At 32.9% G+C, this 27,082-nt stretch overlaps 1 protein-coding gene across 2 annotated transcripts in view; it reads left to right on the forward strand.

The window, feature by feature from the left end:
• Positions 1-27,082, forward strand: part of XPO4 (exportin 4) — a 111,852-nt gene that overhangs the window by 33,399 nt on the left and 51,371 nt on the right. For both annotated transcript variants that reach the window (XM_074303681.1, XM_074303682.1), the window contains exons 4-6: positions 3,727-3,865; positions 19,503-19,619; positions 20,340-20,493. In XM_074303681.1, the coding sequence (XP_074159782.1) occupies positions 3,727-3,865; positions 19,503-19,619; positions 20,340-20,493 (410 nt within the window). The remainder of the gene's footprint in view (positions 1-3,726; positions 3,866-19,502; positions 19,620-20,339; positions 20,494-27,082) is intronic.

Genomic DNA, 27,082 nt, shown 5'->3' on the forward strand with positions numbered 1-27,082 from the left:
CCTTTCATCATTTCTTATACTGAATCAAAAAAGTCTCTATTTATAGTGAAAGTTCTGTTTCGTTTGTGTACCATAATATATTCCATCATTCCCCATTGATGGGCACCCTCTTAGTTTCCAGTTTTTGGCCACTTGAAAAAATATTTTTCAGTCAATGAAAATTCATCACTGGTTCTGGAAGACATATATGTGATTTTGCTAGTTTAAAGCCCAGTGGTATATGTACTGAGAATGATTCACTATAATTCATTTATTTCTGTTACAAAACGCTCATAGAGATTGCAGTCTTCTGTGGCATTCGTTTGTTTTTTTTTTTTTCCCCAAACAAACTGTTGGCTAAATGCCTCCTCTATTTCCTATATTTGAATTTATTTTTAACCCATTTCTAAAACTATCTTTAAATCGCATGTTCCTAAACTCAGTTTTAACCTGTTAAAATCTTTTTGGATCCGTGCCATCATCTAATGTATTAACTATTTCTTCTAATTTTGTGACATATTCAAACTTAATAAAAATTCCATAGGAAAAAAAGATTGGGTAAAAATCCAAGTCCTTGATAGTGTTAAACAACAATACTATAAACTTTCTGTTTGACATCAAATCCCTAATAACCAGTCTCTTCAGCCTGTTCTAAATTCTTTTAATTGCCCTAATTATACTTCTAATTGTAGCTAATCTTTCTTTGTCAAATAAAAATATGATGTATCACATGCATTTTTCAAAATAGAGTATTTTCTGAGCTATCATTCTAATAACCCTAGAGAACATAAAGTTAATATAGCACAACATTCTAGTTTATTTGTTTTATTGATGTCCCACTTTTTTTTTATTACAGTGTAGTAATTTTTTTTAGTGTGATATATCCCCCAGTCATTGAATCCATATATAAAATTTTTTAAAATCAATTTTCAAAATAACCACATTTAGTATTATAGTTAATATTGGTAAATGCTGTATTACCTCTTCTTGATCAATCCATTTTGACTTGTGAGCACCAGTTTCTTTTTAGTTCTTCAGTAATCATTTCTAATGTTTTTGAATTTTGGTCAGAATCATGATCATTGGCTTGTAGTTTATATATGTCAGTCTTTTTTTTTTTTTGAAAATCAGGATATTTGCCTTTTTCCCATGATATAATACTTTTCTTGTTTTCCATGACTTTTCAGAGAGCATCACGCCAGTAATTCAGCAATCATGTCTTTCACTTCTTTTTGTATCCTATTTCATCTGGTCCTGGTGATGGTGATTTGTACATACCCCTTCAGAGCCACTTGGTGCTCTATTACTATTTATCTCATCTTGGGTTTCAATTTCTGAACTAGATTTTTTGTTTCATTCTTTCCAGTTCAAAAATCATTCTTCTCAGCAGTACAAATTGTCTTCTTTTTGTCATCAAGTACATACCCCCATCTGTCTAGAGCAGTGGTCTTAGCTTTTCTTTAAACCTTGTCTTTTTCTCATTACAGTTAGCCTTCCCTGTAAAACATTGTGTTATCTTTAACTTTTCCTTTAGCTTTAACCAGCTGATCTAACTATAGCCATACAGTTTGCTATATTTCATTATGTTTATTGTGATATGTGATTTTTGTTGGTACTTCTTTCACACAGAACCTTCCCTATGCCCTTCCAATAGTGAACGCCAACACTGCACACACAATTACTAACTACTCGTTACTTAGTAAAGAGCCTTTCAGAGAGTTACTGTTCTGTGGCCAAAAAATTAACCATTCTCCTGTCAATTTAGTGGTGAACTTTTATGAGCTAATCTAACCTATTCCTAGATAATAGATGTACAATGTAATAATGAGGCCTATACTAGAAGATTTGCCAGGCCCGTCAGAGAGTTTATGTTTTGCTACCACACCTTTAAGGACTTCGGATTTACTTTCATACCTTGATGAGGCATTATAATAAGTTACAGTTGAATGATAGAATACATTTTATTATTTTAATTGTACTCTGTATTTAAAAAATAGTGGTAATGAGTCATAGATCTTTGGAGACCAGTAAGTAACATATCTTAAGACTAATTTAAGAGGCTTGTGGGGAAATAAGGAATACCTTCCTTGTTCCAGCTCTATGAAAAAAAGATAAGTGACTGATAACTTTTGTTGTTGTCCCATCTATTTAATCTTTTAAGATGCTACCTCACCTTTTTAGGATTTCCATTTAGGCATGTTCCCAAATCTTTTGATTATTTTAAAAATAATTGGTAAAGAGGAATCTAGGCAAGTTTTTCAGCTTGTGATCAGTCTTTACAGTTGTTAAAGAATCGTTGCTTAGTTTGGAAAAAAAATACAATATGAGATTTATAATTTGTTGAATTTTATTAAAACTTGATTACCTTATTTTTTTATTCTTAGCAAAATATCTTTTTTGACTCATTAATTAATAGTACATTCAGAAACATGTTATGTTTAGAAACAAAATTGGAAAAATTCTTTTGATAGAATACATTTAATTGAAGTTTAAAGACATCTAAAATTATACTCAGAAAAGCTGTCCAGAATTGTGTCGTTGTGTAATTCTCTCACTCTCCCCCAGTCTTAGAGACTTAAAAACTTTAGAGTTATTGTACGGTTCTCTAGATCCTTAAAAGAAATTAATGTGGATGAATATGAGACCAATCTTATGTTCATTTAAAAACTCATACTTTTTAAAGATGATTTTTATTTCAGAAGTTATTTATCTGGATAAACTTTGGAATAATTCCATTATTGATGGTTATATCCAATTACACATTGTTATACATTTAAGAAGGGCAATCACTGTAAATTGTTTAAATTTGGTCCTCCATTTTATTTATATTTTCTAGTAGTCAATGCATTTAAAACCATCTTCCCCCTAAAGAATAAAAATCAGGTGATATTCTGGTCATTTATTTCATGGTTGTAGTTTAAGGGAAAGCTTTTTGGGAAAGAGAAAAGAGGAAATGGGTATTCTTTATGTCCAACAAGAGAAAGGAATGTAGATCCTGATTCTCTTTTTGAATTTCGTTGTTAAGATAGGAATCTTACTTTTGTGCCTCTGAACTAGGAATGGCACCTTGAATGTTCCATTGCAGAATGCAAGATAGTTTAATACCTTGCCAGTTCTTTTTCTTGGACTGAAGAATCTGAATAAGAAGACATGGTTGTCTTATAATCTGGAATTTTTTTTTAATAAAATTTTAAAAAGTGAAGCGAAAAATTATCTATCATTAATTTGAGATATACTTGTATACATTAACTTATAGAATACTCAACCTGTTTTAAATGTTTTATTTCCATGTTTTGCAGGTGCAAAAATATATAACTTAGGCATGAAGTTATAAAAATTATTATAATAGAATTTGCATTTTTATTTGTGTTCTGCTTTGAACTGTCTAGCTAAATTGTAGCATGAAATGTTTATTTACCATTCTGTATTGAAGAAAGTGGGTTTAAATTCATAACATTGATTGGAGCTAGGCTCCTGTCTAGGAACATTTACTGGGAAGTGTAAAAGGCATTTAGTTCTTTGTGTATGTGTTCATCCCCCCCATTTAAAACAACTTATGGCATTTGGATGTTTCTTCTTTACCTGTTTCTGCTTTCTCCAAGCAATATTAGCACTATCAGCTTTTATTTATAAATGACCCCCTTCTAATTCTGTAAGCAGTATTTTAAATAACTACATGTTTATTAGAAATTGTGGTATTCTTTTATAGTGGATTTAAGTAACTATTTAACAATTTGTGTATTACAGCCTTCAGAAGTATGTTCGGGAGCAAATTCTGTTAGCAGTAGCAGTAATAGTAAAACGAGGATCATTAGATAAATCAATTGACTGCAAAAGCATTTTCCATGAAGTCAGCCAGTTGATAAGCAGTGGCAATCCCACAGTGGTAAGTATGTTAAATATATAAGAAATATAGCTTAAATGCATTCATTTTGAATTATTATTTATATGTTAATACTTTAATATGTTAAATTAACATATTAATGCCTTAAGTTCATTGTGTGTGGTCAATAATAATTGCTTTCTGAATTTTTTCTGTTTTTTGTTTGTTTGTTTGTTTTTTAAGTTAAAGGGGTTTTTAAGTTAAGGGGTTAAGTGACTTACCCAGGGTCACACAGGTAAGAAGTGTTAAGTGACTGAGACCAGATTTGAACTCCTGTCTTCCTGACTTTAGGGCTGGTGCTCTATCTACTGCAGCACTTAGCTGCCCCCTCTTCTGTATTTTGGGAAACCATTGCTGTGTTATTTTTAGTTTTAAAGGATTTATTCATGTTAAGAGTTTCTAGTCATCTTTTTGCTGGGCTTACAAATATTTCTTTGCCCTTTATTACTTTCTTTATTTTCTCAAGTATTTGCTCCTTTTTTCCTTCTCTTTGGATTTTTTTTAAAAATCTTTATTATTTTCTTTCTTTCTTTTTTTTTAAATTTATTTTATTTGAAAAAACAGTAAGAAAAACATGAAAGGAATGTGAAACAAAAGAGAACATTGTCATGTGCCCAGCGGAATATCAGGGAGGATCAAAATATATAACTACAGATTACCAGATCAAGAAAGTGTGTAATATTAGTAGAAGAAATTATATTCATGAACGTCCATTTTTTTCTTTACTTCCTTTTAAATTGTTCTTTGGTTCTCTGCTGTACACCTTAATTACTTTATTCTTTTTTCTTTCTTTCAATCCCGCCAACCACCCGAAGCAAGTTGCAGCTAAGAAGAGATGTATTTATATATATATATGTAGATATATACATATATACACACTAGACTCATACATACCCCACTCCCCAAATATACACACACACACACACACACACACACACACACACACACATGTCTTTCCTGTCTCAACTGACTCTAATTAAATTCTGCTCCATAAGTTGCCTTATGTATGCCTTAACCTTCCCTCACTGAAGGACTCTTCCCTCATCTTCCCTCACCCTTTGCTTCCCCATCCATCTATCCCTCCCCCACTTATTTCTTTATAGATTTTGGAGGGTGCTATATATCCTTCATGGAATATATATAGTGTTACTTATTAAACCCATTCCCAGGTTTTCAGAATTATGAACTTTTCTCCTCCTTCTAATGCCTTTGTATCCATTCTTCCTCTGTACTTCATTTGTATAACATGATTACCATTTTTACCTTAACTCTGGCAATCTTTCTTTTGAGCTGCCCTATTGTTGATGTAAATCTTAAATATATAATATACATATCCCATGCTAAAACATACATACATACATACATACATACATATATATGTGTATATATATATATGTAGTTTATCTATGTTTAAACAGTTTGTCCATGTTGAGTTCCGTAAAATCTTTTATATTAGCTTTTGTATGTTAACTTTTCTGTTAAGTTCAGGTTTGGGTTGATAGAAAGTCCTGAAAATCTGCATGTTCATTGAAGGTCTTTTTTTTCTCATTTAAAATTATAGATAATTTTGCTGGATATAAGATTTTTGGCTGTAGGCTTAATTCTTTTGATTGCCAGTAAATATGATTCCAGGACCTACATTTTTTTATGGTAGCTAATTCCTGTACAATTGTAGTTGTAGCTCCAGCATATTTGAATTGTTTTTTTCTTGTATGTTGCAAAATTTTCTCTTTGATATTGGGACTTTGAAATTTGTTTGTTTTCCACAAAAGATCTCTTTGAGAGATTGTGATTGGGGGAATTTTTCTGTTTCTACTTTCCCCTCATATTCTATTACTCCAGGACAATTTTCTTAGATTCTTGCATTATTGTGTCAGGGTTCTCTTTGGTCACAATTTTTTTGGGAGTCCATTTGTACTTTTCTCTTCTTAATATGTTCTCCAGATCAATTTTTTTTTTTTTTTTAATAAGACGTCACACACTCTTTTATACTTTCTCATTTATAAACTGTTTTGTTTTTTCTTGGTTTCTCATAGCTTCATTGGCTTCCCCTTGCCCAATTCTAATTTTCAAAGAGTTATTTTCATCTTTGAGCCTCTGTACCTATTTTTCTAGTTCTTTTTTCATAATCATTTTGTTTTCTTGGATGGTTTTTAAATTTTCTTCTCTATATCTCTCATTTGACTTTTAAATTCTTTTTTGAATTCTATAAATTCTCTAGGCAGGGAACCAGCCATTTCACATTACTCTTTGGGGTAGAAGCTTTTTTTTGCAAAAGTTTCTTTCTCTGAAGATGAACCCTGTTCTTCCCTGTTCCCATAATATTATCAATTATCAATGATGGGATACTTTCTTTTTTGCTAGTTCATTTTTTAAAATGTACCTCTAATTGTGGGGTGGAGAGATGGAGCCTCAAGCTTCCCATCACCTCTAACACCTCTCTTTGACCAGGAACCCCAGACTAAGAGCTCTACCTTCTAGCAAGTACCTACAGCCAGCCACATTCCCTACTCTGCTGCTTCTTTACTTCATATGATGCTGATTTCTTCACACTAGATTCAGGGGTCCCCCTGGTTTCTACAGAGTTAGCCTAGAGGTATTTGCACTTTAGATAGGTTAATCTCCAGCAGGAGGTCTTTCTTCAAGGCTTTTTGGGTTGTATCTGGAGGCCTCCTGTTCTGTCCCAAATCTTGATTTTTCACCAGTCTGTGTTCACTCTGAGGTGCACATTTACTCCATTTGTGGGGGAAATTGGAAGAGCTTGAAATTTACGAACCTAATCTACCATCTTCCCAAAATCTTCTCCCTTCTCTCTGGATCTTCAGGATTTTTTTTAAAGACATTGGTTCTTGTATTCATTATGTGGCTGTGGTTTACATTTGTTAAAGTATGATATTACTATAGGTATGTGTGCACATAATACATCTATGTAAAATCTTTAAAGATTTGTTTTATTTTTGACACAATAGACACATCCTAACACATGCATACAACTTATTCCTCCCTCTCATACCCCAAAGCACACTTCATTAAAATAGGGAAAACCACCTAAAAGAGTGATTGTGATGAATGATTTTTGTCATGATCTATTTTTTGGAGTTTATCATTTAACCAAATGCAAGGGAGGATGTGTACTTTAACAATTACTAATATTGCCCATTTCTATTTGATTTGATATTTACTATTTAATGTTATCATCATTTACATTGTTCTAATCATTTAAATTTGGAGAAGGAAATGGTAAACCATTTCAGTATTTCTGCTAGAAAACCCCAAATGGTGTCACCAAAATATCTGACATGACTGACTGAAACAATTGAGTCAAATTGATAAATACTTGATAAAGTGTTATGTTTAGGATAAGCTGTTATGTTCATTTTCACATGAATTTTTATATAGTTGACTGTTCTTGATATTTTTGGAGTTAATATTCTATCCTTTGTTTTTTTAAGTTGTAAATTTCTACCTCTTTCCTTCTTCTTTCCACCTTACTCTCCTTCTGTGCCCACCCTGTCTACAAAAAAAAAGAAAGACTGCATATAACATTGTTTTTTGAAGTAAGCAAATGGACATTTTGCATTTAGATTTTCATAGTTTGTTTTAATAATTGGAGATACCTTAGAACAGGGGTTCTCAAACTACGGCCCATGGGCCAGATGTGGCCCGCTGAGGACATTTATGTGGCCTGCTGAGTTATGGCAAATGGGCTGAGGGGCGGAGACAGAGTGTGAACATTTGTTTTTACTATAGTCTGGCCCTCCAACAGTCTGAGGGACAGTGAACTGGCCCCCTATTTAAAAAGTTTGAGGACCACTGCCTTAGAATCTTCAATGAAAAATGTTAAGCTGAGTAGAATTCTGTGATTTAGCTAGAGAACCCATGGTAGCATATTACCCTATAAAGATAAGTAGGACTGAGAATTACTGATTTTTTTTTTTTGTACATGTCTCAAAGTAGATGCACTTAAAAAAAAAAAAGTTGTATTGAAACAACATATATATATTAAAGTAAGATTTTCTATTATTAGTCCTTCCCCCCCAGTTATTCCAGACTTTTGTCATGAACATTGTATTATTTGAGGTCTCATTAATCTCACTTTGAATAGTTGGATGGTACAATGGATAGAGTGCTGGCCTTGCAATTAGGACTTGAGTTTGAATCCAGCTTTAGAAACTATTAATTATGTGACCCTAGTAAATCATTTAACCTGTTTGCCTCAGTTTCATTCTCTGTAAGATTAGTAGGAGAAGGAAACGACAAATCACCCTAGTATCTTTGCCAAAACTCAAGTGATGTCATGAAGAGTTAAACACAGTTGAAATAACTGAACAACAAAAATTTCATTAGATTTAATGAGGCAGAAATTGTATTCAAAGTCAAAATGCAATCGAGGTAAGATTATGAAAGCTTGGTTTCCTTAAAAGAAATAGAGACATACTATGATGTTTTTTCATGAAATTTCTGATAATTCTACATTTGTTTTGTATACGTTTTCTAGATTGGTCAGTCAGTTATTGATCTCTTTATATTTGGAGCATTGAACTGTGTAAAACTATTGTTTACTGTTGTGATGAAGATTTTTTTGAAGACATAAGTGTATTTTAAGATTATTTATGCCCACAGTGAGAAATTAATTTGAGAACTAATTAATTTCTTTAACTTTTCTCCTGAAATACATAGTGAAAGGAACTTTTACCTGGGAGATAAATTAATGGAGCTATTAGAAAACAGGCATACTAATATGCTGTTTGTGAAACTGTATTAGTCCAACTACTTTGTAAAAGCAATTTGGAACTATGCCTAAAAAAAAATCACTACATTGCTTATATCTAGTGGTACCACAGCTAGGCTTTTGTACAGAGGTAAAAGAAGGAAATGACCTATATATATATATATATATGTATGTATATATGTATATATATGTATATATATGTATGTATGTATATATACTTATTTTATAGTAAAAACTAGAACAAAGCCAGTGTTGCCGTCTAACTGGGAAATAACTAAAGAAATTAAAATGTGATTTAGGAATGTATTAGAATATTATGCTAAAAGAAATGATGAAATTGGCAGTTTCAAAGGAATCAAGCAAGATCATTTTTGTTTTAATGGGATGACAATGATATTGTAGGGCAAAACAACCTTGAAAGACGTGATAACTCTGATCTGTATAATGACACATCATAAACCCAGAGGAATGGAGATCCTCATCCACCCCTGCCTGAGAGGGGATGAACACAACATTGAAGAGAGAAGCAGACATGTTTAGACATGGCCAATGTGGAAATTTTATTTGCTATGCATATTTGTTATGAGGGTTTTCTTTTTCTTCTTCCATCTTTCTTTCCTCCCTTCCTCCCTTTCCCTTCCTCCCTCCCTCCCTCCCTCCCTCCCTCCCTTCCTTCCTTCCTTCCTTCCTTTCCTTCTTTCCTTCTTTCCTTCTTTCCTTCTTTCCTTCCTTCCACAGTTCAGTTTAACAGAGGAAATGGGGGCAAAATAAATGCTCATTGAAATAAATACATTTTTAAACTAAATAAAAAGAGAAAGCATGTGCTCCTAATTTAGGATCTTATTAAAAAGTTAAAATTATACTATCTTGTGAAAAGACAATGCATGTACTAAGTATCATGGTAATGAAATTGCAGAAAACATGCAGTTATTATAGGAATACCTTATTAAAGGCCAAAAAAATTTATGGAGCAAATATTACTTTATTCATGAGTATAATATAGAATATCATTTTTGAAAAGGATCTAGGTAATCATGTTAAATGTAATTTCAAATTTACTATATAGGATTTTATGAAAAAGGATTTTGTATATATCCCTTTTGCTTTTGAATAAATTCTCTTAAGGGCAAACCTGGCTCCTTTTGCTCAACTTTATCTCTCATTTAGGTGGATTTGAGGGTGCAGAAAGACTCTTTCTGCAATTTGCAGTTGCAATTGCAACTTTTGTAAGTTGGGGGAAGGGAAAGAGAACCTGTATAACTCCAATATTGTAGTAAGAGAAGGTTAGGTTTTTAACCTTAATATTAGAGAAAAACCTTAGTCACTTCTGACTTCCTGAGTAATTATAAAGAAGTGTGATCAGAAATCAAACTGAAGGAGAGATTAGTATGGAGCCTGCTTTATTTTATATAGTTTTCTTCTCACTGTTATTTATTTGGCTACTCACTGAACTGTATTGATAGCATTTTGTTTGATTTTAAGAGGCAGGAATCTAAAATGGTGACTCTTTAAACTTTTATCTTAGTCCACATATTTGAATTTACTTAAATATAATAGACACACTGGCAGGAGCTGGATGCATTACCTTTGCTTTCTGACAGCCAGGCCCAGCATGTACTGCTTGGGTATATTAATTAACTTAGTACTACTTAGAACCTTGAAGTTGCCAATCATTGGATGTATTGATATCAAGTTATATTTTGTGCAATTGTCCATGACAGCTTAGTTACCCAAAATTTAATTAGTTCATATGAAACAAAATATTTCTCTCTTAAAATCTTAAATACCTGTGTGTCTGTGGCTTGATCTTCATCTTCAAGGAAAAATCAACTGCATCTTTAAGCCATTTTCATGTTAAAATTTTTAGCTAAAAATGAGAGACATTAGAACACTAGGAAAGGGGGGAACATTAGAAATCAATTAGTTCATAGTTTCATTTTACAGGTGAGGAAACATACTTCAAGGTTTTAATTGAGTCCCTGAGGTTACTTATTGATTAGGAATCTTTTCCCCAATATATACTATTGACTCCTTCATTAAGTATTGGGATTTTTTTTCTTCTTAAGACATTAAATAAATATTTAGCATTTTATCTATTTGTTTTCATTTTATTAATCCTTTAAGTTAAGTTTCATTTTGCTTATTTTTTAAAGACTAAAATAAAATGAAAATTGTTTATTCAGAGGAACTATTGTTAGTGTTTAACCTCAATTAATCTGGTAATGTGAATCTTATTAGCAAAGTCAGAAGAGACAAAGGAGGAAAATGAAGACCTTAGTGAATATAATCTGCTCAAAGTGATTAGAGGCCTTTATAGGACTATCATCAACTTATATATGGCCTTGAAATCCAAAATCAAAGTACTGTTTCTTCAGAATTTTGCTAGGGGTAATTATATTTTATTTTTATCATTTGTAAAGTACGTTCAATTCAGTTGAGAATCTTGATAAACAAAGGTTTTCTAAAGAAATTAATCAGGAGCCTGCAGATCTTAGATTCTAGTGACTATAAACTCCGTTTCTAGTTATTTATCTCCCCAGATGATCCTAGGCATGAATAAAAACTGTTTATCTCCAACAGCTAGTTGATAACAAGGATGTAGTAGCTAAATTGTTCAAGAGTTCTTGTCTTCCTTAGGAATGAGCAAATGTTTAAAAAGTGTTTGATTTTTTTTTTTTTTTTTTTTTTAGTATTCTCTTGGAGAACTTAATGTATGGCAAAAAATAGTCCCAATGGTAACCTGGTGTTGGGTTTTTTTTTTTTTTTTTGAAGCCACTAAAATAGCTGATGTCCTAAGAACTTTGGAAACATTCACATGTTTCATATTTCTAGCTAAATAGCTAGAAAGTTTCGGCCTGATACAGTTAAAAAGAGTGGCAGAGAAATAATTGGGAAACTTTCATCCTGATGGCTATATCTATACATAGATCCCATGGGAATCAGTGAGCCCAATGTTAAGAACTTCTTTATTTTTCTTCGGATTGGTTTAATCCATCACTCTTTCTTCCTGCTTTATATCTGTGAAGTTACATAAAATTATTATAAGAGATGCCCTTGTTCTATTTTTAGTTGTGCAAAATTTATTTTTGAATGGTTTAAGTTTGAGTTGCTTCAGTTTCTCTTTTTCTTTCTTATTCTTTTAGTTTTATATTACTTTTGATCTTTACTCTAACATGTCTCTGGACTGACTCACTGACTGACTGGACCCAGACAGCTGATTCAGGAATGAATCATATATAAATATAAATGGTAGTTATTATTATCTTCATCACTCTTTTGGATATCCTCCAACTTGTCAGTATCTTTCATAAAATGTTATGCATAAGACCTTTCCTTGTTCCCCCGGTACTAGTGTTTTCTCCTAAAAAATTATTTTCTATTTATTTAGTACATATATGTGTACAAGTTGTCTCATCTGATAAAATTATAAATTAATTGAGGCCAATGACTGCTACATTTTTATTTTTGTATTCTCAGTGCCCACCAGAGAGCTTGGTACCAAATAGTAAATTCTTGTTGACTGATTAGAAAGCCTAAGATTATAAGATCCTTTTACAGTATTTTTGCTATCTTCATTAACTTAAAGTTGTCAATGCGTTTTATTATACAAAGAAGATAAAGATTGTATACATACCATTGAATATTTGTATAACATTTCTTTGGTCATTTTAGCTGGGGGGGGGCAGGGTTTGTTTGTTTTTCACTGACATAACACAGTGTTGAATCATTGAACTTGTGGTCCCCATAAAAATCCCCTAGTGTCTCTTCACATTCCCCAGTTCTTGTGTAGTGTTGTGTGGTTGATTGTTGATTATTTCTAACTCAAGTGTAAGACTTTATGTTAGGACCTATGAAATTTGATCGCATGTCATCATCAGGTTCATCATTCTAGCTATTAGCCTCTTGACCTTACTTCTGCTTCATTGTTTGATACCCCCTCCCATCTTCATATCATGCTTTATTTTAGAAACTTGTGTCGCCTGTGCTTTCATCTAATTCATTGATAGAGAAACTAAATTTTTTTCCTTTTCATTTGTATTTGTATTTCCTATCTAGAATTTACTTAAGGGCAATATCAGTTGTTGATTCCATTCTTAAATGCTTTTGATACCTTGCTACCTAGACTATGACAGGTCCAAGCTCCCTGACTATGGCCTTCCAATTTGTCCTTTACATTTTCATTTTAAGCAGACTTGGTTTAGTAGACAGTTAATTATGTTAAATGACCCTTGGTACACCCCCATTAATAGAACATATATTTAAATTTAGACATGAATGCTGAAACTTTTGTTCACAATGAAAACTAGTTTATGAATTTGTTTTTCATATTCACCATAGAGCCAAATTGATTTCCTGCAGATAACATTTACAATATAATTTTGTTTTTTAAAATAATAGCTTTTTTATTTTAAAAATATATACAAAGATAGTTTTCAACATTCACTCTTGCAAAACCTTGTGTTCAAAAGTTTTTTTTCTCCCTGCTTCCCACTCCTTCCCCTAGCAAGTTAGTAATCCAATATTTGTTAAACATGTGCAATTCTTCTATATATATTTCCTCAATTATCATGCTGCACAAGAAAAATCACATCAAAAAGAAAAAAAAATTGAGAAAGAAAACAAAAAGCAAGTAAACACTAACAAAAATGTGAAGATCCACAATCAGTCTCCAAAGTCATCTTTCTGGATGTAGATGGCATTCTCTAACACAAGTCTATTGGAAACCTATATTATAATTTTAGCTGTTGATTTTGGAAGGCTAATAGCCTAATAAATTCTAATTGTTAAAACATGATTTGTTTTAATTGAAACATTTTCCTCTCTATTATAAAATTTTAAAAGCATAATACAAACTGTGTATTATGTGTGCACTATTTTTTCATTGCACACTGATTTAAAGAACAGAATTATGATTATGGAAATATTCATATCTTCACACTTAATTTCACTCGTGTTTTATTGAAATGTGGCTTGCAGACTTTTTGAGTCATTTGAAAGTTTTCTAAATAAATAGTTTAAAATGACATTTAATTTTGCAGTCTTAACTTAAATCATTTTCATGTTTTGTTTTGTTTTTTCAATGCAAATAGTCTTATTTTTCAAGCTCTTTTACAAATAGTCCTTTTCCTAGGATAAGACGAAAGTGGGTAAGAAATTCAATTGTCTATGGATAGTGCTGCCCTGTGTGGGATAAAGGACTAATCTCTCTTATCACAAGTCTCATTGATGTTTGCTTAGAGGAGCAGCTGAAAGTCTGCTTTATGTATGGCAACCTTTCATAAAGTTTATTCTTGGTAATAAAGCTCTTGGGATAAGAGCCAGGCTATTATAAGAGACAATCCTCTCTCTGAACAAGAGTATTTTATTTTGTCAGCTGGGGTTCGTGTTTGAGTATGTTATTCTTATGACAGAACTAATGAAGTTGCTGGAGAGTGAGACAAGCAATGTCCATGAAATAGTTTCTCGATGGTATGAAGTTAATGACTTTACTAGAAACTAACACCGTGATATTAAAGATTTGGAAATATGATGCATGACTTAAAACAATTCAAGAAGTGTATTGTTTTGCTTATATACAAATATATTATCTCATTTGATGTTGGGATAACAACTAAAGTTGGCCTATGATAAAATTAATTACTATTCCTATTTTTTGCATTTAGGGTTAGGAAAAAAAAATAATATTCAAAGAAGTTAAATGACTTTTTCAAGGTCATATGTGTAATTAGTGGCATAGTCAGGACTATACTTCATCTCATGTTGATAAGACAATCCTTATACTAAAGGTTATGCACTTTTTCCTTGGAGTTTTCTTTTCAAGTTCTTAATTATTTCAAAGTGAACTAATAGAATCAAACTGTCTTAATTTAAAAAGTTTTTACTTTAATTTCTTTTCAATGAATAAATCTATTTTTCTTCTTCATTCTCCTCTTTTAGGGATTGGGGGAAAAGACCCTTGTAACTAAAATTCATAAATAAGCAAAAAAAAATTGCAACATTAGTCATGTCTAAAAATGTGTTTCATTCTGCGTGTTTAAACTTGTCATCTTTCTATGAGGAGGCCATTGGAATCCTGTTTGGTCATTTTCTTCATTAGATCTCTCAAGTTTTTCAAAGCTGTTTTTACAGTTTTGGTGGTGAGTGTATAAATTTTTACCCTAGTACTGCTCACTTTATTCTGTATCAGTTCATGTGGGTAGTCTCAGGTTTCTCTGAAATAATCTCCTTCATTATTTCTTACAGCACAGTAGTATTATAGTATTCTATTATATTTATATATCATTATTTGTGTAACGACTCCCCGGTTAATAGGTACCCTTTCCCCCTTAAATTAGCATTTCTTTGCCATCATAAAAATTTTATTGCTCTAAATATTTGTGTACATATGAGTCCTTTTCCTTTTTATTTGATCTCTTTAGGATATAAACCTAGTAATGGTATTGCTGCTGGTCGAAAGATATAGACAGGTTAGTAACTTTTGGGCCATAGATCCAAATTATTTTACAGAATGTTTAGATTAATTTACAGATCCCACAATCCCTCTAGCATTTAGCATTTCTTTTAATCAGCTTTGCCAATCTGATGGGTATAAGGTGATATCTTTGAGTTGCTTTAATTTGTTTCGCTCATAATGTGGAGCTTTTTTCCTATGATTATTGAGAAGTTGTATCTCTTTCTATGTAAAATCAGTATTCATATTCTTTGACTATCAATTGGGGGGTGGATCTTCTACACTTGAATCCTGTATCCCATAGCCAATTAGAAGTAACAAAATAAAAATGTGGTAAGGTGGAGGGTTCTATGGTTCTCGGTAACAAGAATAGATACGGGTTCTATCAAAGACAGTATTTTAATGAGAAACCATATGGCAAGTTTCCCTTATATTCCAAAGGGAAGAAACATGAAAACTATTCCAAGAGAGGAGAAGCAGCATAGCATAAAGAGGTTCTTTCACATAGAGTCCAACAGGCTTTTATACCTCTGACCAGCCTCTGAAGATAAGATCTAATAGTTTGTAAAACAACATCATGGCATTTTTTTTTTTTAATTGGAAAAGACCTTAGAAATGAATTTATTTGACTTATTTTGTCTTTTGCCCATAAAATTATGGACTTGGAATTATGATTCACTGACCACAATGTTTACCTGAAGTCAACAAATTAAAACGAATCATTTTCAGACTATTTTACTTAAGAAAATAGTTGAATTTTTGTTTTGTTTTGGTTTTTTTTTTTTGTTTGTTTTTTGAGGCTAGGGTTAAGTGACTTGCCCAGGGTCACACATCTAGGAAGTCTAAGTGTCTGAGACCAGATTTGAACTCGGGTCCTCCTGAATTCAAGGCTGGTGCTCTATCCACTGCGCCACTTAGCTGCCCCTGAATGTATGTTTTTGATAAAATCACCAGTAAGACAATTAAAAGTTTAAAAGAAAGGGGGAAAAAACTATCTGAAAATTTAAGTATATTTAAAACTCCATGATGCAAGATCAAAGAAGCATTACCTTTTAACATACTAGTCAGACCCAGAAAGCAAGATTAGTAACTCATAAGGCTGCTTATCAATTACTTTTTCAGCCAGTTTTTTATCTTATTAAAATGGAATTCTCTGCTCTGAATTATTCAAAAGCAGTTCTTTTACTCATGTCATTATGAGGAGATTTTGCATTGTCCTTAACATCTGACTACAAAGCCCTGCTGCTCAGCCCAGAGCACTTGGGAGTGTTTGCTCGGATGTCTCTCCAGAAGGCCTCTATTTCTGTTCTGTAAACCAAACTAGCTAGATTCGGAGGTTTATTGGTAGGTTAGCCAAATAGCAATAATTTTGCAGTTCCAGCAGCTCTTTTCGAATATCGTTTACCATGCCAGAGAAGGCTTGTGATCTGCATGTTCAGAGGAAGGGCCTGTACCAACAAAATTCACAAACCCCACAAGGATCTGAAGGGATCATTTGTCTTGTGGAAGTATGTGCCTATACCACTGGAATCAAAAATCCTTTAAGAACTTAGCTGACAGGATAGAAAAAAAGGAGCTTAATGCTTAATTCACGAGTCAGAGGCCGATAGATTGTATATCCACTGAAACCTAGAACTCAACAGATTGGTAATATTTTATCCAAAGGTCATTTGGCTCTTTCTTTAGATTTTTCTCTACATCCTCTAGGAGTTCATTCCTAACTCCAGCTTTGGATTTAGATATCATAAAATTGATTTGAAACTAAAATAAAAAAAATTTTGGTCAAAAATCTAGGTTTCCTCACAATGTAGAATATCCCTGATGGGAAGTCAGTTTAACCTTGAATTGAAATATATCCATTGGTAGAGAGATTACTATACTTTGGGAGAGTTCATTTCATTTTTTAATAGTTCTAATTGTTTTTCAAGATGTTGAACTGAAATCTTACTTTCTGCATCTTTTATCCATTAGCTCACAAGGTCATCAATTTAGAGATAGAAGAGATCTTAGAATTTGTCCTGTCCAACTCTTTTATTTTTATCAATGAGAGTCCTGAGGCCTATGCAGGTTAAATTATTTGATCTAGTTTTCACTGCTAATTTTATGCCCATTATAGCTACACAATAAATCAAATCTTTCTACCTGACAGCCCTTCAGATATTTGAAGCCAATGTTCCTGTCTACTCTAAGCCTTTTCATCTCCCAGAGAATATTTCTAGTTCCTTCAGCATCTGTTCATTCTGATATGCTTTTCAAACCTGTTACCATTCTGATCACCTTCTCTGGACTTACTCCATTCTTTTAGCAGCCCTTAAAGTGTAAAATCCATTGCTAAAATCAGCACTCCAAATATTTTTGACCAATACAAAGGACAATGTAATTATTAAATTCCTTTATATGTATATATCATATTTCTATATAAGATATGATATTAAAACATGGACATTTTATGCTTTTCAGCTCACTTGACATACTGCTTATATTAAATTTGTGGTTAATAAACCCACCGTATCCCGTCATACACCCAGTCTTTTTTCCCCACGTGGATTTCTGTTGTTTGGTCTTTAACCTTTGTGCAGTTGGTGCTTTATATTTGATACATGTTGAGCAATATATTGTTGATGTTACTAGCATTATTAAATGAGTTTTGTTACATGAAAATAGAATCATCACCTTCATTATCTGATATTTTCCCAATAGGTTTCATAGTCCAGGACTTCTAAATTTTACTAGTACATAGCTATTTGTAAAAGTTTCCCTGAAAGTTCTACAGAATTATGAATTATTTTTTAAGCCAAAGAATGATTAAGTTATTTTGGTATCTTTAGTGTTATAATTAACTTTTTTTCTCCCAACCACAAACCCTCACCCCCAACAAACAAACAAAATCCTTGTGGCAATTATGCATAATTGGGCAAAAAAAAATCCCTTCATGGCCATGCCCAAAAAAGTCTCATTAAGTAACAATCTTCATTTGTTTTTAGGAATCATAATTGATCAAAGTTCCTAACCCTCCAGACTCCCGACTCTGGACTCTAAATTTGCCTCCTGACTCTAACCCTAACCCTAAGGGTTCTTTTTTCTCTTTATTCAAACTTTTTGGTGTGTATTCCATGTAATGTCATTACCAAGTAATTGGGTCTGCTTTCCAGATCAATCAATTCCTAACTTTTAGCATCAGTGTATTAATGTTCTCAGAATGCCACAGCCTCCCCAGCGTTACTTTTCCATTCCTTTTTTTTTTTTTTTTTTTTTTTTTGTTATCTTAACCCCAGTCTAAGGGTGTGAGGTGGAATCTCACAACTGCTTTCATTTACATGGTTGTTGAAAGTTGTTTTTCTTTGGGGAAATGCTTGTTTATATTTCTCTTGAGTGGCTCCTATTTTTACACATTTATTTCAGATGTAAAAATAAAACAAAACCCTAAAATGAAAAGCAATCAATTTCTAAATTAAGTACTCAGTCTCTTCATCTGTAAAGTAGGGGAGTTGGACTAGATGATATTGTAAGATACATTTACCTTTTAAGTAAAGTGAATTGATCTTTTAATCACTGCATATAATTAGTACTTTATACAAAATAGGCATTTAAATTTTTGGGGAGGGTTGATATTCATTTATTGTGGGTAAGATCTCACTAAAGATTCCCTGGGGGATAGCATCTTTAAGCTATTTGTGATTTGAGGGAAATAAAGATTTAATTTAAATTTGCTAAGATAATGAGCATCTGTAGGGTCAAGGTACTGACATCAGAGGCATTTCAGAACAAAGATATTGCAGTTGTTGGGTGGATGGCAATGCGTTCAGCTGTTCTATAAGCTTGCATAAATAGTATCATCTTGACTTTAATCTTTCGGTTGTTCAGAGGTAGTGTGCATATTTCTGTTTAACCCATGGACACTTGCCAGCATGCTTGACCTTTTAACAATTCTTACCACTCCGTCCATCTTTGTCACCTTGGCTCCAAATAGTCTGTAAATAAAGCCAATAGTTTTGCAGTTTGGGAATATGTTGGATAGAGTTATTGGGAAAGAAAATCTTAATTTCTAATTTCAAGGTCACTGGATGTAGCCTGTATAATATTTTGGAGATTTTTGACAATTAGTTTGTTATACTTGCTTAGAATACACTTGCTATTATATTCATATCAAAATGTGAGGAATTGAATTATTGAATATTTCTCATTCAACATGGCATCAGAAAAGAAATGACTGAGAAAACTATAGCAGAAGTTTTTATTATTATTTTTTGAATAGGAAAACAGTGGGGTGTGTTTTGAATTATCAAGTGAATATTATATTGCTAAAAGTCATTTGCCATTTTTAGTAAATAGAAAATAAGTAATTTTCTAAATTTTGCAGACTTCTGAAAATTATGAAAAATTTCTGACAAATTAGCAAAAATATTTGTTTTAAGTGACCCTACATAAAACATTTATCTCATTTTTATTTTTTCAAGCAAACTCTGGCGTGTTCCATTCTAACGGCACTGTTGAGTGAGTTCTCAAGTTCAAGTAAAACAAGCAACATTGGACTGAGCATGGAATTTCATGGTAACTGTAAAAGAATTTTTCAGGTACTGCAATTAAAATGTCCTTGGTAAATATATTATAAATTAGTATTTCCTTCTCTAGAAAAAGCATGACAAAAGAAATTTTATCCAGATATTAAGATTTTGTATTTGAAAACTTTCCACTATGGCTTAACTGGAAAAAAAAATTTCAGCATTTTAAATATCTTCAAAAATTTAAGCTTTATTTATGAGGTTTATCCCTAAATCTCCCAGTATTTTCATAGTAATGGTTTTAGTTGTATTTATTGCTTACTGTTTTCAAATTTAATTACTGTTATTGAATCTCTTCTGGTCACAAAAATAGGCTTGGCTATAGACTAAGGATGATAGCTGTGTATTTTAAAATGTTATTGCTGATGATGTGGGCTGATTGTTTCATGTATTGTCTTCTTCAGGGAAATGATATTTGAAAAATTCCTTTAAATCCTAGGACTATGAAGTAGAACATTTGACTCTTTCTTGTCAACTAGGACATAGTTCAAGATACTTATGCCTTGTTATAAGAGTGACATTTATATTTAAATGTGTGTGTGTGTGTGTGTGTACGCACATTCATATTTACAAGTCCTTATCATTGCATATTAAACAATTTGGAAGTACTCCTAAGAATTGAAGAGCTTATTTTAAAGAAAATTGACTTTTAAAAAAGCACCGGTATTTTAATAGAGCACATTTTAATATTTATGTTTTGATATAAGAATGTTTATAATTGCTTAATTTTAGGAAGAAGACCTTCGACAGATTTTCATGTTAACTGTTGAAGTGCTGCAAGAGTTTAGCCGACGGGAAAATCTAAATGCTCAAATGTCTTCAGTGTTTCAGCGTTATCTTGCACTAGCAAATCAGGTTTTAAGTTGGAACTTTCTTCCACCGAATTATATCCTTTAATGACTGAAGATTTAATTAGTAACAATTTTAAACCTAAGTATAATACAGTTAATAGAAAAGTAGTTTGTATAGTTTTTATAGTGTTTATTTTTAAAATATGCACTCAGTTCTTATTTTTAAAAAAAAAATGAACTCCACAAGTTTTTTTGTTTGTTTGTGGCAATTGGGGTTAAGTGACTTGCCCAGATCACACACAGCTAAGAAAGATTTAAGTGTCCAAGGCTGGCTTTGAACTCAGGTGCTCCTAAATTCAGGGCCAACACTCTATCCACTGTACCATCTAGCTGCCCCTAAAGATATATTTTAGGGACAAAATTTGGGTGTTCTGATTCTATACTCTTTTCCTACCCTGGACTTCTGAAAACAATTAAAAGTAAAAGAGAATCTACTTCCTTATCTTCCTCAAGGCAGTTCATGAAGTAGAAAGTTTATTAACAGAAAGTACTGGTTGGACAACCAAATTTTTGGTAGGAAAATCTAGGATAGGCTTCTTGTATAGAAAGTTAACAAGAAGGAAGAAAAGTGGAAGCTTTTATTTATCTCTGACTGTTTCCCCCTCCTTTTGGCATTTGATTTTCATGGATTTGTCTTCTTGTTTTTCCTTGAGGCTATGATGGAATGTTGTCATAAAAAGTACATTTCCATTTTCTGGGCAACTTATGACAAGAACTTATTTTTGGGTTTTTTCCACTTAAAACCAATTGAAAAAGAGAATGTTTCATTTTATTAGTTTAAATAAATACATTACACCACACAAAACATTTTTCCTCCATTCTTAAAAACCCTTATTTGATCTTGCTACTTCCCTCTAATTAGTATCCTGTTTTTTCTCTTCTTTTTTATAATTAAATTTGGAGGTGAGGGATGGGATATGTCAGGGAAGGGTGGGGATGACAAAATCTGTTTACACTCTTCGTTTCTCCTTTTTCTCCTTTCTCTTTTCTTGGATATCTGGCTTCTGACCTCATTATTCTACTGAAATTGCTCCCCACTGCTACTTTTAATTGCCAAATGTTAGGAACATTTCTTAATTCTGAAATTCTTTTTGCGCCATGTGACATTGTTGGCCAGTTTTTCTCCTGGTTATTTTTTTCTTTGGGTTTTTGTAACAATGGTTTTGTTGTTATTGTTGGTGTTGTTTTGTTTTGTTTTTAGTTATCTTATATGTCTGGTTTTTCCTTCTCAGAATCAGTCATAATAATTCCTCTCACAGTGGTAATCTTGAACAGAGGTAAAAAAAAAAAAATCCAGAGGCAGAACTAGAATATAACATTTTAATTAGATTAGTTTAAGTGACTTGCCCAAGGTCAAACAATTAATAAGTGTTTGAGGCAAGATTTGAATTCAGCAAGATGAGTCTTTCAGATTCAGGACCTGGCGCTCCATCTACCTAGCTGCTCTTTTAAGGTAATAGAAACTTCCTTTAAGAAAAAAGAAAAGAGATTCAGGGACTTCGAGTCTGTCTCTTTATATATTCCTCTTGTTCCTTTTTCTTTGACCTCTGAGCCAACTCTTTCTGGAAGATGTTTCTGTAAATTCACAGCACATAGACTTTACTTATATCCTCCCTAATTGTATATGCCACTCTCATTTATTTGCCTACATATCCAGTCCCCATATAGAATTGTGACCCACAGTTTAAGAAACTGAATTAACATAGTCATACTAGTTCTTGCACCATATACTTCTCTCAACAATAGTTGGAATAGCCTTTGCATTTAACTACCTGCCTCTCATCTCTTCCCTCTCCAATCTATCCTCCATACAACTACCAAAGTGATATTCTTAAAACACAGGTTGGATTATGTCCCTCTATGCATTTTCAAGAAGTCCAGGGGGAGAGAGGGGGGAAGGAATCCAAGATGACGGAGAGTAGACAGGATTTTGCCTGAGCTCTTCCTGGCTTCCCTCAAGTCTTTGAACGGATTTTGGCGTGACAGAACTCACAGATATTTGGAGTGCAGTAAATTGGAAGAACTTTAGGAAAAGTCTGTCTCAGTCAGAGGAGCTCAACACAGGCATGGCACAGGGAAACCCAGGGCAGAGAGGCTCTGCACAGGTATTCTAGTGGGAGGCTTTTAGCCCAAATACAGCAGCATTGGCTGCTCTATGCTAGTTCAGAAACCAATATATCATCAAACTACCTGTGAGAAACTCCTTTCACTCTGTAGAGGAAACTTGGGACAATCTTCCCCATTCCCTATGAAGTAGAACTTAACCTTTAAAAATGAGCAAAAAAGCAAAAAGAGCTCTGACCATAAATGGAGACAAGGAAGAACAGAATTCAAACCCTGAGGACACTAAAGGGAACATGCCTCCAGATGAAGGCATAGAGGAATATGAACTAGTCTCTAAATCAGAAGGCTCTCTTGGAACAATTCAAAAAAGGATCTTTAAAAAGAGAAGAAAAAAATGGGAAAATGAAATGAAAGCTTTGTAAGAGAGTTTGGAAAATGAAACTCAGAAATTAACTGAAGAAAACAACTCTTTAAAAATATATTTGGTGAAGCAGGAAGATTTCAGAAAGGCCTGGAGAGACTTACATGAACTGATGATGAGTGAAATGAGCATGACCAGGAGATCGTTATATATTTCAACAATACTATATGATGATCAATTCTGATGGACATGGCCCCTCTTCAACAATGAGATGAAACAAATCAGTTCCAATAGAACAGTAATGAATTGAACCAGCTACACCCAGCAAAAGAACTCAGGGAAATGAGTGTGAACCAGTACATAGAATTCCCAATTCCTCTATTTTTGTCTGCCTGCATTTTTGATTTCCTTCACAGGTTAATTGTACAGTATTTCAAAGTCTGATTCTTCTTGTGCAGCAAAATAACTGTAAGGACATGTATACATATATTGTATTTAACATATACTTTAACATATTTAACATGTATTGGTCTACCTGCCAATTGGAGGAGAGGGTGTGGAGGAGGGGGAAAATTGGAACAAAATGTTTTGCAACTGTCAATGCTGAAAAATTACCCAAGCATATATCATGTAAATAAAAAGCTATAATAAAAAAAAAATTTGTTGAAATGGAAAAAAAATATACTGAAGAAAACCACTCCTTAAAAAATAGATATGACAAAATAGAAAAAGAAAACTCCTTGAAAAATACAATTAGTAAAATGGAAAAAGAGAACAACTTATTTAAAAACCGAATTGGTGAAATGGGGGAGGGGGGGAGTCCTTTCCTTTAAAATAGTACAATTGGCCAAATGCAGAAGGAGGTAAAAAAAAAACTAATTTAAGAAAATAATTCAGTAAAAATTAGAATTGGACAAATGGAAATGAATACTCAATGAAACATCAAGAATCAGTCAAACAAAGCCAAAGAAAGGAGGGGAAAAAAAAGAAGAAAATGTAAAATGCCTTAAGAAGTCCCAGTGACATTTTGTCTCTAGGATTAAAAGCAGCCTTTGTTTGGCTTTTAAGCCTCTTCAACACCTGATTGTAATCTATCTTTCCAGATTAAATACCTGTTACTTTCATTTACATATTTTGTAATACAGCTTTCCCATCTTAAATTCTATTTCCCATCTCCACGCTTTTTCAGCTTTTCTACTTCCTTAACCTCTGTCTCTTAGATAGTTTCATTTTATTCTTAAAGGAGGACTACTCCTTTGAGGCTTTCCTGAAACTGCCAGATACTAGTGCTATCTTTCCCCTTCTCGCCAACTTAATAGTCATCATATATTTAAATACTTTGTATATATCTTATAGTAACTCAGATATATGTATATGTTACTTCCCCTTTGTAAATTCCTAGGGTGCAGGAACTGTTTCATTTTTGCTTATTTATCATTTTAACTTTGCTCATTTCCTGGCATATAGAAAGTGATTAATAAATATTTGTCGTTTGATTAAAACATAGAATTCTGAAGTGGAATGAACTTTGGAAGTACTATGTTCAATTCCTTACCTAGTAGATGAATATTTTCTACATTGTATTTTACTTTGTTGTTATACTATACTAAAATGTATACTGGGATTTGCTCCATTAACAGAAGTCTGGTAACAACAGAAATGTCTGTCTTGCATCCGCTACATATGGAATATTATGTTTACTTCATGGTATCATATTTTAGAAAGGATGATGATGAACTGGAGAATATCCAGAGAAAGATAACCAGGTTGTTAAAATTTCTTCATTTTCAGAATTTGAACTAACTATCCCATCTGGGATGATTTCCACTGTAAAATTGTGCATGGGATCATACCTATACATTTTCTGAAATTATTTGACATCTACTAACCCAAAATCTACAATGCATATCAATCTGTAATTGGCTTTTCTCTCTTGTCACAAATCTAAGCTGGAGTGATTACTTTATTCCCAACATTCCCATCATTGTCATTCATTGCATGCTTGGAATGATAGACAAATAAAGAATGGGATTTTACCCAGAAGTATCAAGACAAACTGGGGAGGGCTGTAATTGTCAAATTATGTCGAATCTCTTTCTTCCTTTTTAGCTGTATCTTTTCAGTCTTTTTTCTTGGATCACCATTTTTTCCCCATTCAGTATGGGTAAGACTTAGGTTTCTTCTCTTTACTTTGCATACTATTTATTTTGCTTGGCTCAGTTATTCCCATGCTCAAGTACTATCCACATACATGACCCCTACATCTCTATATTTCTCCTGAACTCCTAAATTTTCATTGATAACTGCCTGCTTAATATCTCTAAAATGTTACCAGATCTAAAATTGAATTAATTTTCTTCTTCTCTAAACTTGTTATTCCTTTATAATAATAACATAACCTTTTGATGTTAAAGTCACCCACATCACTGTTTTCTTAGGCTCTTAGTTTTGCTTTCACACATCTGTCAAAAGTGTAATGCATGGGTTTGACCATATGGAAAAAGCTGGTTTTTGACCTCAGAGGATTTAAGTTTGAATCCTAGTTCTGTCATCAGCTACCTATATAATCATAGGAAATTACTTCCCTTTTTCTGGGCCTCAGTTTCCTCATTTGTAAAATGAAGAGGTTGTATCACATGATCAATCCCAATATCCTTTCCAGTTCCACATCTATAAGCCTATCACTCTGCTGAAGAAAATTGTTATAGTGTGGGATTAAAGGCCCTCCACAAGCTGTAATGTAGCTTTCCAGACTTATATCATCTTGAACTTTGCTTTTGCCAAGCTAAAATAATAGTTATTGTTGAACTGAATGCCCATCTTGTTTCCGTGCATATTCCCGTGCCATTTCATTTTCTTGAAATAGTTTTCCTTTTCCTCACTTGTCTGAAAAGCTTTTCCTTATCCCTATCTTCACAGAAATCAGAACAAAAGGGGAAAAACCACAAGAAAAAAAAAAAGTGAAAGTACTAAGCTTCAGTCTGCATTCAGTCTCCATAGTACTCTTTCTGGATACTACTGGCATTTTTATCTCATCTCTGTTGTAATTGTCTTGGATCACTATATTGCTAAGAAGAGCTATGGCTATTATAGTTGATTATTATATAATCTTGCTATTACTGTGTACAATGTTCTCCTAGTTCTGCTTATTTTACTTACCATCAGTTCATGTAAGTATGTCCAGGCTTTTCTGAAATCAGCCTGCTCATCATTTTTTATAGAACAATAGTATTCCATTATATTCATAACTTATTCATTATAACTTATTCAGCCTCAGTTGATGGGCATCCATTCAGTTTCTCGTTCCTTGTCACCATAAAAAGAGCTGAGGCTGGGGTTAAGTGACTTGCCCAGGGTCACACAGCTAGGAAGTGTTAAGTGTCTGAGACCAGATTTGAACTCAGGTCCTCCTGAATTCAAGGCTGATGCTCTATCCACTGCGCAACCTAGCTGCCCCCTGCTACAAACGTTTTAAAATTCTTTTTGAATGAGAAGAAATCATTGTAAGCAAATTAAAACTTCATCTTGTTTTGTTTAATTATCATAGTTTTTTATAATTGTGATTTCATGAAACTTCATAAATTATTTTTTTTTTTTAAGTTTTTATTTACCGGACATATGCATGGGTAATTTTACAACATTGACAATTACCAAACCTTTTGTTCTAATTTTTACCTTCCTTCTCCTCCTCCTTCCCCCCACCAGGTGGCAGGTTGACCAATACATGTTAAATATGTTTAAGTATAAACTAAATACAATATATGTATACATGTCCAAACAGTTGCTTTGCTGTACAAAAAGAATTGGACTTTGAAATAGTGTACAATTAGCCTATGAAGGAAATAAAAAATGCAGGCGGACAGAAATAGAGGGATTGGGAATTCTATGTAGTGGTTCATAGTCATTTCCCAGAGTTCTTTAGCTGGGTGTAGCTGGTTGTAGCTGGTTCAGTTCATTACTGCTCTATTGGAACTGATTTGGTTCATCTCATTGTTGAAGATGTCCACGTCCATCAGAATTGATCGTCATATAGTATTATTGTTGAAGTATACAATGATCTCCTGGTCCTGCTCATTTCACTCAGCATCAGTTCATGTAAGTCTCTCCAGGCCTTTCTAAAACAATAATATTCCATAACATTCATATACCACAATTTATTCAGCCATTCTCCAATTGATTGGCATCCACTTAGTTTCCAG

The sequence above is a fragment of the Sminthopsis crassicaudata genome, chromosome 3, assembly GCF_048593235.1.
Source record: "Sminthopsis crassicaudata isolate SCR6 chromosome 3, ASM4859323v1, whole genome shotgun sequence".
In the NCBI taxonomy this organism is placed as follows: domain Eukaryota; kingdom Metazoa; phylum Chordata; class Mammalia; order Dasyuromorphia; family Dasyuridae; genus Sminthopsis; species Sminthopsis crassicaudata.